General features: G+C 43.0%; 1 protein-coding gene across 1 annotated transcript; it reads right to left on the reverse strand.

Moving 5' to 3' along the window:
• Nucleotides 1-476: 476 nt before the first annotated feature.
• Nucleotides 477-13,198, reverse strand: LOC311056775 (uncharacterized protein; the record flags this gene model as incomplete). Its single annotated transcript, XM_084073581.1, has 6 exons — nt 477-1,629; nt 2,040-2,132; nt 3,577-3,731; nt 10,672-10,785; nt 11,132-11,219; nt 13,046-13,198. The coding sequence occupies 4 exons, from the start codon at nt 13,196-13,198 to the stop codon at nt 3,721-3,723; spliced, it is 366 nt and encodes a 121-aa protein (XP_083929707.1). The 3' UTR covers nt 477-1,629; nt 2,040-2,132; nt 3,577-3,720.
• Nucleotides 13,199-15,055: the final 1,857 nt, after the last annotated feature.

The raw sequence follows: 15,055 nt of genomic DNA on the forward strand, positions 1-15,055 counted from the left end.
TATCAACGTTGATTCAACCATCATCCAAATGGTATTCTGCACGCTGATTTTATGTTGAATCAACGTTATGAATCAATATTGATTCAACCATCATCTAAATGGTAATCTGCATGCACATTTTAGTTGATTTAATGTTGAATCAACATTAGGAATCAACATTGATTCAACCATCATCTAAATGGTAATCTGCATGCACATTTTAGTTGATTTTATGTTGAAACAACAATCAGGAATCGAACACTGATTTAATTTATAAATTGATTATACTGAATCATGTTAGGAATCAATATTGATCCTGATCATCCAACAACCTAATGGTAATCTGCATGTACATTTTAAATTATGTGTATGCTGAAAAATTCAAAATTACCTTACATTTCCCAAAATGTGAAAATATAAAAATAAAGACAGACAATATGATTTGAATCTTCACATTTATTGAACCAAGGCATTTAGACCTGCTTTGAACTGCTTTAACCATTGTTTTTATGCTTTAACAGATGAAATATAGAACATATACAAGATTGTAGATCTGCTATTTATGAAAGAAATCGTGAAAATGTAAATGCAAGCATTTGGAGACTAAACCAACGGTCTGACAAAATACACTGAAAAGTGCTCTAGTAATACAAATGGCTTAATTAATAAAGCCTAACGGGCCATCCACACCAAGCACTATATATACACATTTTTAATTTATTTTATTTTATAGAATTTAGAGTAGCCAATGATTGTGAACCTCTTTTCGTCCACAAAGTCATTATGCTAATTAATTCCTCACACATTTCTGTGTTGCTACTGCAATTGTAGCCTAGTAGCCCCTCCATCCTTCTCCTCCTGTTCAACACAACTAAAGACGAACAGTATCTGTGTTGATGATAACAATATGAGTGATTTGCTGGTACTCTGGAAGACATGAGCAACTGCCCACTGAAATGATCATGTCTGCACTATATTTAAACTAAATAATTCTACAACGATATGATTGACAAAAGTGATATGCTTAGTGTGGACAGCCCCATTACAGTTTGAAAGAGTACATTATTTCACACATGAACATGTGAACACTTGTCAATTTAAAAAAGTGCCTTACTTTTACTTAATGGTATTACATTCAAAGTCTTAATAATTTGCAGCTCTAAAGTACTTAAAATGAATAAAGGTGGCTTCATTTAGAACTCCTATCACTTTACAACATTTTCTCATGCATGAGAAAAATAAAATGCATGCATTGTAGTTTACTGTCACAAAGGAGGGCTGAGGACAACCTGCCTACCAGTGATCCACTATACAATCTTTCTAAAATGACAGGAGGTTTTTAAGACTTTGCAGTTTGGCGGGGGGGAGTTTTTTCCTTTCCCAAGCCAAGCATCACTCTTTGAATAAAGTTCAAAATGTTCTTCATATCATTAGGGTACTTCAAATTGAGTGCATACGTCAGGCTAAACAGCAGGCACGGTGCTTGAGGGAGGTTCTGGAAATTATCCATCACAATACCTCCTTCAAGGATGATGGCTGTTGACACTGGCTGAAGGTCGACACCATGTGAGGGAGGTGAATCTTCACTGCTCACAGTCATAATCCGACCGATACCTCTGCCTAGGCGTCTTCACTTTCGCTGTCACAATCCTATACAGAACCAAACAAAAACAACATTACAACAGGGAAATGTAGACACTTAACACATCTGCATTGAGAAGTTTTATCAACATTGGTTGGCCTACTGTTTTTTGACAGTATATTACTCATGGTAATCTTATCAGCACAGTAAAATATGTATCTGAAAACATTTTAGGCTAGAAATAAGCAACTTGGTAACAAACATTCTGCATAGTGGCCATCTCTCTCCCTTGAGCAACATGTGAGTGCAGGCTACAAACACTTACACTGCACACCATGTGAGTGAGATTCCACCGTGCTATAGCCTGAAGGGATTGAACCTTCTGATTGGTTTGAATGGCCGTTTCAGACTGAAACTTCAAAATAAAATGATCGAAAATGTAATTTCACTGGACCTTTAAGTAACTATGAGAACTTACCAAGACAGTGGTGTAGAAACTGCTGTGGTCATCTCCAAGCAGAAGAAGGAGGCCTCGGAGAACAAGCCTACCCAGCGCGGTCACGTCAGGTTTCTACAAGTGGATAATGAACAAATAAAGTTCAAGATCTGACCATCACAAGTTACAGTACAGTTACAGCATGAAACACCACAATATAAACCGCTCACAAAAGGTAAGGAAACTTGAATTTGGGCCATTATATCTCCCCTTTACTAATACCAATCAGTAAAGTGTTGTATATCATTTTTATCGTTGATTAGTCACCTTTACAACGAGGTACAGCTTGTAAGCATCGGGCATTCATGGAATGAGCAACACAAGCAAACGTGTGGGTAGCACCGAGCAAAAATGTGCCAAAATGGCCTGTTAGACTTTTCTGCTGACATTCAATGTTGTGACATTCATGACATTCAATGGGCTTCAGGTGTGTGCCAGTCACAGGTGTGTGACTGTCTCACAGGTGAGTGACTGGCACCTGAACATGGGTTCTGCAACTTTGTTGAGTTTGTGTATGCTCCAAGCAGCAACACTCCCCCCATGGAAAGATGCCACTTTTGTCAGGATAAGGCCCGTGCAACAGGGCAAGTGAAGCTGGTGTTCCGTTATGCAGAGTGACAGCATTATTTGGTGTTAGCCCTGGTACCATTTCCAAATTTAGGATTAAGTTCTGTGAGACTGGTGAAGTCAACAAGGAAGACAACAACCCAGACCCCTTGCTTCACTGAGGAACCATAAATGTACAGGCAAGATTTGCACAACGGTACCAAAGACAGATGTCAAAGTTGCAGGGCCCATGCTCAGGTGCCAGACACACACCTTTGACTGGCACACACCGGCCTGCAAATACTACCAGGGCTGACATCAAATAATGCGTAATCTGCGTAACGGAACACCAGCTTCACTTGCCCTATTGCACAGGCCTTATCCTGAATGGACAAACGTGGCATCTTTCCATGGGGGCAGTGTTGCTGCTTGGAGCATACACAAACTCAACAAAGTTGCAGAACCCATGTTGCAGAACGCAAAGTTGCAGAACCCACCTCTCAGCAGGTGTGTGCTGGCAGGTCGCTCAAAACAAGAGCGATTACCAGCAAAAGCATATTGGGTGATTTTGGCACATTTTTGCTCGGCGCTACCCACACGTTTGCCTGTGTTGCTCATTCCATGAATGCCCGATGCTTACAAGCTGTACCCCGTTGTAAAGGTGACTAATCACCGATAAAAATTATATGTAACACGTTACTGATTGGTATTAGTAAAGGGGAGATATAATGGCCCAAATTCAAGTTTCCTTACATTTTGTGAACAGTTTATGTTTGATGAACAGTTGCTGATTGGAGATGTGATTTAAAAATAGTACAATCCACAGCATTTAGTTATCAACAACGATCAATAGTTAGCAATACTTTAACACTCTGTAATACAGCCGGGAAGCAGAAGTACTATTTGGGGTAATAGGTTGTATATAAACTTAGTCATGATAAATACAAATATAAGAAACATGTTGTAGACTTACCCATCAATTTGCTGCACAATTCCGGATAATTTCTCTCTAATGGCACCTTTCTTGGACTTGAAGATAGTGACCAATTGTAGTGTATAGCGATCCAGAGCATCAAAGAAGTCTGTCTCTAGGTGTGTGGTGGTGATCATGTTAAACTCAGCATAAGCCTACAACACAGCAAACCACAGAACAAAATACAGTGACTAAATACATTTGAAACAGTGTGTAAATTAGGAAAACATTTGGTTAATTGTCATACAAATAATTATGATCAACAATGTAACTGTTTTGTCATTAAACATTGGACGAATTACATTTCGGTTCCGACTTTTAGGCTTTGTAAACAAAAAAAGAAATGACTGACATGACTGACAATGACCGGGGCCAATAATACCTGTGATGGCTGACTCAGCAGCCACACATTGAGCCTATGGTATGGTGATTCCTTTTGGTTTATTTATTTAGTTGGTTTATTTTCAGTTGTACATTATACACAATTGCCATCTAATATATGTAACCACACACAACCAATTGGAATAACAGTTTATTGTTCAGTTGTTTTCTATGAGTTTGTTTGCATTTGATTTGACTGAGTTTTCTTTGAGTTACTAGTGCTGTGGGAGGTTTCTGACGGACATATATGGACATGAGGGGCTGGCCAAAGCAGAGGGGATCAGCTGCTATGGATCTACAGCTAATCTGGACAAATCGGACTGAACCACAGTCCCTCTGTACCATGGGGTGGGGCAGGGGTTTTGAGTGTGTGTGTTTAATGGTAGTCTTTGTCTTTTCCCCCCTTTTTGTTAACAGTGGTCTGACCCATCCCTATATATGTCCACCTCCTGTGTCATTCTAGTTAGTCCAGTTTTCAGTTCAGTTGTGTTTGTCTGTTTAGTTATTTAGTTTGATTTGTTTATTTTGAGCACATTTATTGTTTGATTATTTTGATTGAAACACAAAAAGAAAAATAAATCCAAAAAAAAAGGAACATTATTTTAAATCAACAACCACGTTTCCCTGTGTCTCTCCTTCCGACCAACTCGGTCCCTGACAGATGGTGGCAGTGGTGGGACAACGGAGGAGAGCACAGGTTTTTTCTTTTTTCCCCCCATTTTTCTCAATACGTTTTTTTTTTTCAAACCCTGAGCAATGAATCGTGGCAGAGGAGGAAGAGGACCACCAAAACCGAGACAGGAGGATGAGGAGGATAGTCCAGACTCTGGAGGAGCCCCTGAGCCCCTGGAGGAGCCCCTGAGCCGAGAGCCAACACTGGCAGATTTGGCCAGTATTTTTCAGGACCACATTGGCAAACAGGAGGCCCGGGATGCTCGTCAGGAGCAACGTTTCGAGGCACTGAAAAATCAGTTCCAGCAGATGCAGCTGGAGGTGCAGGCTCATACTTCCCCGGGCCCAGAACGCAATGCAGGTGGTGAACCTGGTCCACAGGCTGAAGCAGCAGCGTCTCCAGAGGGCTCCCCAGACATCCCTAACTCAGGTCGGTTCCGCTTCTCTCCAGAGCCTAGATTGGAAAAATTAACTGAGAGAGATGATATTGAACATTTTCTGACGACTTTTGAAAAAATCTCATCAGCATGTAGGTGGCCTAAATCTGATTGGGTTTTCCGCCTAATTCCACTGCTTACTGGTAAGGCGAGAAGTGCCTATGTACATATGGATGTTGATGAAACTCATGATTATGAGAATGTTAAAAATGCCATTCTAAGAAAATATGACATTAATCCAGAGTCCTATAGGCAGAGATTTCGCTACACAGATATTGAACCGGGGGAAACCCCCAAGGAACTGTATGTAAGGTTAAAGGAGCTGTATCAGAAGTGGATCCGACCAAAAGATAAAACTGTTAATGATGTTGGTGAAATGATCATTTTGGAGCAATACTTACGCATGCTATCCCCTGAGCTACAGATATGGATCAAGGAGCATGATCCCCCATCGGCAGCAAAGGCTGCGTCACTGGCTGATGTGTTTGTGGCCGCCAGGAGGAAAGGACAGCCATGGAGCTATAACAACTGGAGGGAAGCAAAAGAGAACCGCTGGCCCACCTCTCCTCAATACCACCAGGATGCAACACCAGGTGTGGGTAAGGCTCCCATCAGGGAGAACCAGCCAACAAATACACCAACAAAACGGTTTAATAGAGTACCCACTTGTTATTTGTGTGGACAGGAAGGCCACATACAACCAAATTGCCCAAAGAACCCACTCAAGCTCACTCAAATGTGTGTGGTGCCTCGTAAAAATGATTTACAAACTAATAATGATCAGTACATGAAGATGGCAACCGTCAAAATTAATGGAAAGACTCTGAAGGCCCTAATTGACACTGGCAGTGATCAGACCCTGGTGCACCGGAAATTCGTGCCACCCAATGTTATTTGCACTTCAGAGACAATTCCCATTTGCTGTGTGCATGGAGATAAGAAACCGTACCCCACGGCCGACATGTACATTGAAGTGCAAGGACAAACGTACCTGTTGAACATTGGAGTGGCAGACAATCTGCCCTTTTCAGCCGTGTTAGGTAGTGACCTGCCTGTCTTGTTTGATTTGTTACACAAACCTCACAGTTGTAATGTTGCAGTAACCAGAGCCCAAGCCAAGTTGGTAGATGAGCCATCAGTAACACTCAGTACCCTGCCTTTTTATGATGCAGACCTAGACCAACAGCCCGGGAAAGCCCGAAAACCACGCACACAAAGGAGGCAGGAGAAGTTCCAGCATACTGTGGTAAAACCCTCAAAGGAGGTAGCTCCAGACCTGCCACTGGGTTTTAAGGTGCCCTCAAATATGGTGCAGATGCAACAGGATGACCCCAGTTTAGCCACATTGTTGCAAAATGCTAAAGAGGGGGGGAATGGGTATTTCCTACAGAAGGGTATGCTCTACCTTCAACATGGACCAGTTAAGCAGCTAGTCGTTCCCAGGTTAGCCCGAGAGTCAGTACTTACCTTGGGCCACTCTGTTCCCTGGGCGGGCCACCTAGGGAAACACAAGACCATAGCGCGCATTAAACGACACTTTAACTGGCCTGGTCTACAGGCAGATGTTGACCAGTTTTGTAGGACTTGCCCTCAGTGCCAGAAGACATCAGCCAGAAGACCCTCGAGAGCTCCACTTCAGCCTCTCCCCATTATTGGCACCCCCTTTGAACGATTAGGTATGGACATTGTTGGTCCAGTTGAAAAAAGTAAAGCCGGAAACCGTTACATGCTGGTGATTACAGATTACGCTACTAAATATCCAGAAGTGTTCCCTCTAAAATCCATCAAAGCAAAAGCTGTGGCATTCTCCTTGGTGCAGTTTTTCTCCAGGGTGGGCCTTCCGCAGGGGATTTTAACAGACCAGGGCACTAATTTCATGTCCACCCTTCTGAAACAGGTTTACCAGCTGCTCGGCATCAAGGGTGTGCGAACGACCCCTTACCATCCGCAGACAGATGGACTAACGGAGAGGTTTAACCAGACCCTCAAGCAAATGCTCCGTAAGTTTGTCGATGACACTGGATCTGATTGGGACCAATGGCTACCTTACCTCCTCTTTGCATATAGGGAAGTACCCCAAGCCTCAACTGGCTTCTCTCCATTTGAACTGTTGTATGGTCATGAGGTGAGGGGACCTCTGACTTTGCTGAGGGAGGCTTGGGAAGGGGACCAGGCGGGGGAGGAGGGAGCTGTTGATGTAATAACCTATGTGGTAAAGATGAGAGAAAAGCTGCAGAAGATGACGGAACTCGCCCAGCAGCACATGGCCGAGGCCCAACGCTATCAGAAAACGTGGTATGACAAGTCAGCACGACAGAGGTCCTTTAGCCCAGGACAGAAGGTTCTGATCATGCTACCCACCAGCGACAGCAAGCTGCTGGCAAAGTGGCAAGGGCCATTTGAGGTGGAGAAACAACTTGGCCCTACCACCTACCAGGTTGCAACCCCAGGGCGGCCACGCTCCCGTAAGGTGTTGCATGTGAACCTCCTAAAGGAATGGTCTGAGAGACCAGAGAAGACGGCAGGGGTTATGCTGATCAGAGCGGTGGAGGAGGAAGAGGCAGTAGATGATCAATATCTGCCCTCACCTGCCCCCGCAGTGCTTGATCTAGGCCATCTGTCAACGGATCAACAAAATCAGGTGAAAGCTTTATGTAATCCTCAAATATTTCAAGAATATCCAGGACGCACAAATATTGTTGAACATGATATTGTCTTAAAAAAAGAGGCTGACGTAAAACGTATGAGTTACAGGATTCCAGAACGCCTCCAGGGCTCCTTGAAAAAAGAGGTGGACCTGATGCTGTCCCTGGGCACCATTGAGGAATCCAAAAGTGAGTGGTGTAACCCAGTTGTTTTAGTCCCAAAGAAAGATGGCACCATACGATTTTGTATTGATTTTAGATACCTGAACTCTGTGTCAAAATTTGATTCTTACCCAACACCACGTATTGATGACCTGATTGAGCGACTGGGCAAAGCAAAGTACCTGACCACCATTGACTTATGCAAGGGCTACTGGCAAGTGCCTCTTTCCAAGCGGTCTAGGGAGCTGACAGCCTTTCGCACTCCATGGGGGCTTTTCCAGTTCACAGTCCTGCCATTTGGGTTGCATGGGGCCCCGGCAACCTTTCAAAGACTGATGGATCAGGTATTGAGAGGGTGCTATAACTATGGATGTGCATATCTTGATGACATTGTGATTTTCAGTGCCACTTGGGAGGAGCATCTACAACATCTGGGGGAGGTTCTGGGGCGAATCCAATCTGCGGGCCTGACTATTAACCCTGCCAAGTGTGTGTTCGCCAGAGCTGAGACTGAGTATCTGGGGTTTGTAATTGGGAATGGGGTCATCAAACCACAGGTCCACAAGGTCCATGCTATTAATTCTTGTCCCCCACCTAATACCAAGAGGCAGCTAAGGTCCTTCCTTGGCATGGCAGGCTTCTATCACCGTTTTATTCCCAATATGTCCGATAGAGCTGCTGTTCTCACAGACATGACCGGGAAAACACGGCCCAACGGGCTTCGGTGGACGAAGGAGACATTGGCAGCCTTTCAAGACATTCAGCAGGCTCTGGGTAAGAACCCCGTCCTATACAGTCCAGACTTTGAAAAAACGTTCATTTTACAAACTGATGCCTCGGAGAGGGGGCTCGGAGCTGTCCTTCTGCAGGGCCCACCGGAGGACCAACATCCCCTGGCGTTCATCAGCCGCAAGCTGGAGCCAAGAGAGGTGCGGTATTCTACAGTGGAAAAAGAAGCCCTGGCCATTAAGTGGGCCCTCGACTCGTTCAAGTATTACCTCCTGGGGAGGGAATTCACTATCCAGACCGACCATAAAGCCCTCCAGTGGATGCAGCGGATGAAAGACACTAATGGCCGCATCACAAGGTGGTACCTGGCCATGCAACCGTTCCGATTTACAGTGCAACACATCCCCGGCAAACTCAATGTGACGTCAGACTACCTCTCTCGCTGTTTCAGCGAGAGCTCCGAAGGGGGGGAGTGTGTGATGGCTGACTCAGCAGCCACACATTGAGCCTATGGTATGGTGATTCCTTTTGGTTTATTTATTTAGTTGGTTTATTTTCAGTTGTACATTATACACAATTGCCATCTAATATATGTAACCACACACAACCAATTGGAATAACAGTTTATTGTTCAGTTGTTTTCTATGAGTTTGTTTGCATTTGATTTGACTGAGTTTTCTTTGAGTTACTAGTGCTGTGGGAGGTTTCTGACGGACATATATGGACATGAGGGGCTGGCCAAAGCAGAGGGGATCAGCTGCTATGGATCTACAGCTAATCTGGACAAATCGGACTGAACCACAGTCCCTCTGTACCATGGGGTGGGGCAGGGGTTTTGAGTGTTTAATGGTAGTCTTTGTCTTTTCCCCCCTTTTTGTTAACAGTGGTCTGACCCATCCCTATATATGTCCACCTCCTGTGTCATTCTAGTTAGTCCAGTTTTCAGTTCAGTTGTGTTTGTCTGTTTAGTTATTTAGTTTGATTTGTTTATTTTGAGCACATTTATTGTTTGATTATTTTGATTGAAACACAAAAAGAAAAATAAATCCAAAAAAAAAGGAACATTATTTTAAATCAACAACCACGTTTCCCTGTGTCTCTCCTTCCGACCAACTCGGTCCCTGACAATACCATTATGTACTATGGCCAGAACAGGCCCGGCATTTAAAAATGTTGAAAAATAGTGAGAGTAGCCGATCTACATGTTCACAACACATCACTTTGCGAGATGTTGCGAGCTTGTAGATCTGCTATTTTCACTATTCTTCAATAGATAAATGTATACAGATGAACGCTTTTTCTCATAACTGTGATCAGACAATTACCTATATTAAAATTGGCTTACAGGAGATGCCCCATGCCACGCTCATGTCACCATGAGTCAGCCATAACAGGGCAGGGGTCTTCAACAGGGGGTCCGGGACCCATAGGGGGTCTTCAGAGTTGCTTCAGAGTTGGTCCACCAAATCTCTGTGATAAGATCATTGTTTCTTTATACTAACCACTTGAACAATAGCATCCCTATTCTAAGGACAACTTTAGCCAAAAATGGCCGATCTACAAGCTCACAACGCCTCGCAGCGCGAAGAGGGGAAAAAGAGCAGACCAAGTACAGAGTGAAAGTTTACTAAGTATTGACGGTTTAAGTCGTAAAATGTCTGACAATACACATTAACATGAATCCAACATCTATGAAAAGCTTTAATCTGCAACACAATTTTATGTAATATATAGTGGGGGTCCCTTCTTCATCTCTTTCTCAGTTAGGGGGTCCTTGGCCTGAAAAGGTTGAAGACCCCTGATATAAGGTGTTCCCAATGCAGCTATGCCCAATTATGGAATGTCTAACCTCAATGTGTCATCATGGAATCAGCAAACAAATTAGTCAGCTCCATATATACACCTCTAGTGTAATAAAGGTCACCTTACATCCTGGGTTCCAAACTGCATACAGCACCAGACATTCCTCTAAAGCATATTTTCATATGTCGCCCTGATAGTTCAATTGGACAGTTAATTCCCAACTAAACTTATGTTGCTCCGTTACTCGTGGGTAAAAAGGTGCTAACCTGTTCCCGGATGTCCATGTAGGCAGAAGATGGGCACAGTGCCTGTTGGCAGGAAGGTAGCTGAGGGGATTCTGGTCAGGGCCCAGGCTGAGTCAAACTGCATGTGTTGTGCACCTATACAAACACAGAGGAGTGATTTTACACCAATGTCACATGGTGAGAATACAAGTTTTATCTGAACACCAAGTGCTCAGTCACAGGCTGACCCGGTCAGAGAATGCTTTTCATGTCAGCTGATAGAAAACCACCCAGATATCATTATGTGAAACCCCAAAGTTGTGCCGAGGGTAACCGCCTTGGGGTCTAAGCGCTCTGCCCTTCAGCATCTCTATGACCAGAGGACAGTGAAGAAAGCAGGAAAGAATCCAAGAGACCCAACTCATAACCTTAGCACCTGCTAAGAAACATAGTTACAGTTCATTATTGTTTATTTAACCATTATGTTAAATGAAACCCCCACCTGAAGTCTGCAGTTCTTCCTCTTGAGGAATCCCACTAATCAAATTCTCCACACCAGATGGAGAGATTAGGAGATCGAAGGATTGGGTCTACACAGAAGAGAACATATTATATAAACAATTGCAAAATGAGAATCACTCAGAATAAAAATAAAATCACTCATGAGTCTACTTATAAGAGTGTATGCAAGCAGTAGGCTATTGTAGATAAGCTCTTTGATAAACACACCATTGTGTGACAACAGTTTGTGTGATTTATATTATTATGACAGGCATAACCCAAGGCACCATGAGCTGACAACAATAGCCTTAACCCTAACCCTATTTTCAACAGATAATGATGGAAAACATTCAACATGGATATTCAACCTATATCTCCTGTTCTAATGTGAGTACATCAACAATACATAATGGCAAAAATAACATGTCTGCCATGTCAGTGGTTCTCAAAGTGGGGCCCAGGGACACCCAGGGTCCTTGAAGGGGTTCCAGAGGGGCACCAGCAAAAAAACAACAATATAGCATCACAATTAGTTTGACCACTTTAACCCTAATATTCACAAATAGCTGTCCTACAAGCTTGTAGATCTGCTATTTTTGAGGAATCTTGAAAAATCTTGGAATTATTTGGAAGAAAATTAACAAATCTTCTGGGGGTCCCTGGTTCAGATGGGGGTCTGACTCTGCAGCCAAACATATCTATTTAGAGGGCCTTAAGATGAAAATGTTGGAGAACCACTGTTCCATTTATTGTCTACTCGAAATACACAGAAGACAGGGTATTTCTGCCACACTATTGAACCATTAACATAATGCCAATGGTTGAAATAAACAATGAACTACACTCCACTAACACAACCCGGCAACATAACATGGGTTTCAATCTCAAATGTGTCCACAGCGCGTCTGAAAGGCATGTTATCTTATAGGACAGATAGCCTACACCAACGTTAGTGTAGTTGCATTTCAAACACTGTTTAATCAGCACCAACAACAAGCCTCGTTTAGCGACGCATAGAGTGGATGCAAAGCCTGATTTATACCTCGCCCTACGGCGTGTCGCGGGTCAAAATGGCAGATCTACAAGCCCACAACGCGTCGTGGATGCGACGCGTTGAGAGCTTGCAAGTCTGATATTTGTTAGCGCGACGTGAGCCAAAGCATCAATGGTCTTAGCCATGGTTCAACCAGGTTATGACTTTCTCCATCTACATCCCGTACGTCTTCATAAACATTCAGATTATGAAATATAAAGTGCTTACCCCACGGCCATGGATGTAACAAGTTGAATCGAGCGGGTCTAAGTACCGTGTATATTCCGTATTGTTCAATAAAAAGCATTTTAATCCGATCGGTGGCCATTTTGTCCGGATCGTCTCCATGATTTCAACTACGCGACCCTAACGGTTGGGAGGTGTATTGCACTCTGATACATTATCACTCTGAGAAAATGGCAGGCGATCGGATTAAAATGCTTTTTATTGAACAATACGGAAGATACGGATACTTAGACCCACCCGATTCAAATTGTAACATCTGTGGCCGTGGGGTGAGCACTTTATATATGAAATATTAACGTTTATGTAGATGTACGGGTTGTAATGGAGAAAGTGCCACGGCTATTTCAGGGCTAAAAAAATTGTCTCAGCAAGCAGTAACTTTTATAACATGTCCGTGTTGTTTCAAACTAACGATCAAAACGCAGTCGCTAGTGTCAACTCGACGAAAACATACCAAACTTCCATTTATTACAACATTGTTTTGGAACAAATATGGTTAAGTAGGTTTAAGTAGGCTAAGTTTATGTGGTGGAAAAACCATCAACCACTCATCACTATTGACGTGACGTTTGGCAAATGTTCACTAACATAATGGCAGCATGTCGGATACACAAATTCACACTAGATAACACTTACCTTATTGACGAAATTACTTGAATTGAAGAAATTAAAACGTGTTCCTTGCTTCCATGTTCCAAGCAGAGAGTTCCAACGGTCCCAACTCCCAACAAACCCAGCTGGGCTCAGGGCGCTAATGGCCACTTTTTGAATAATGAGCGCAGTGCGCATGCTCACATTAAGGCACGCCCAGCTCAAGTGACGTTACTGATCAATATAAAGTATTCTAAAATACAAATGATAAGTAAACCATACTAACCACAGTGCAATTAATTTTGACTTGCTCTTGGTTAGTGTTCTAAAATACAAATAATAAATAAATAATACTAATCTGGTAGGCCTAGACAAGGTTCACTGTTTGAGGAGAAGAAACGCACCAAGCAACATTTAAATGTGCTGTTTGATCTGTTAAAAGACAGGAGAACACTTTGAGAGCAGACTCACTTCCTAATAAGCTACAAAGCAAAGACCTGTATGATTTTTGGAAAGAGGTCAAAGTAATGAACAACAGTAAAACATACTCTCTAACACATTGGTTCTCAAAGTGGGGTCCAGGGACCCCCAGGGGTACTTGAGGGAGTTCCAGGGGGTCCCCAGCTAAATGATGGACAGGAACCAAATGGACCCTTATGGGTCTGTAACTCTGAGAGTTAAATTAACATTGGTTTTACAATGTGAATTGGGGTCCCAGAGGTATAAATGCCCTTAAATGGGGGTCTGTAGCCCTAATGCATGTCAAACTGGACTTCCTTGAAATTAAAATGGTTGAGAATCACTGCTAGAGAGCCGTAAAAATCTTCTCTTATGGGGGTCCCTGGCATATCTCTTCAAATGGGGGTCCACGGGCTAATAAGTGTCAATTAGGGGGTCCTTGACATGAAAAAGTTTGAGAACCACTGCTCTAACTTAGAGGGTGCATGTGGCTGGGTTGAAATAGCTGAGGTATATGGAGAAAACACAATCACAACTTCTTTAACTGTGTAAAAAGTTGCACAGTGGCAGTAGATCATGTTGATCCATTTGAAAGTGCACTGATCAGGTCTGAGGATGTGGTTGATGCCATTAAGTTGTTAGATAACAACAAGCAGGGGTCATCACCATGCTGGCTTGTGGTGGACATTTTTGCCATGGACATACACATTGAGCTGACAATAATATTACCAGAAACACATAAAGAGCTAACCCTGAATGACCATAACAGGTCTGTAACTCAGAGTGTACAAATGGAACCAAATGGACCTTGTGTTTTACAGGTCTGTTGGGTCATGGTGTCCCCCCAGAGTCAATCACCTCTGTACAATTAGTACAGTGTCCTTAAAGACAAGGCAGGTAAACTAAACAGCATTGACAACAATAGACCTATCGCTCGGGCCAGCACTCCAAAGTTTTGGAAAGAATCATGCTTGTGCTCCTTGAAATGTTTGTCCTGACAGATAACCGTTTGGATTTAAAAAGAAACACGGCACAGACTTATGCACCTTTGCACTTAAAGAACTGATTTGCCAGCTGCAGTAGCCATAATTCCACTGTCTTCATATGCTTCATTGATGTGTCTCGAGCTTTTGACAGATTTAACCACTACAAACTGTTTCAGAAGCTGCTTGATAGAGGCACACCTAGACACATTGTACGTATACTGGTGTTTTGGTGTGCAAATCAGAAAATGCAGGTCAAATGGGGTAATGTTACATCTGCCCATTTCTCTGTTAGCAATGGTGTACGCCAAGGGAGGATTTTGTCTCCCGTTTTATTCAACGTTTACATGAATCTATGTAAATCTATCCATTGAATTAAACAAGTGCAATACGGACTGTCTGATAGGTAGCTCTATCATCAATCACCTTATGTACACTGATGACCTGGTCGTGCTAAGTCCTTACAGTGGAGGGTTACAGCAGCTATTGAAAGTTTGCTCAAATTATGGCAATGATCATGACATAATTTATAATGCAAAAAAGAGTAGTGTCATGCTTGTGAGAAGCCATGAGGACACATTGTTACTGACAATCTCCAAGATGATAGAGATAT

The sequence above is a fragment of the Gymnoscopelus microlampas genome (assembly GCF_963454915.1).
Source record: "Gymnoscopelus microlampas genome assembly, chromosome: 12".
Classification (NCBI taxonomy): domain Eukaryota; kingdom Metazoa; phylum Chordata; class Actinopteri; order Myctophiformes; family Myctophidae; genus Gymnoscopelus; species Gymnoscopelus microlampas.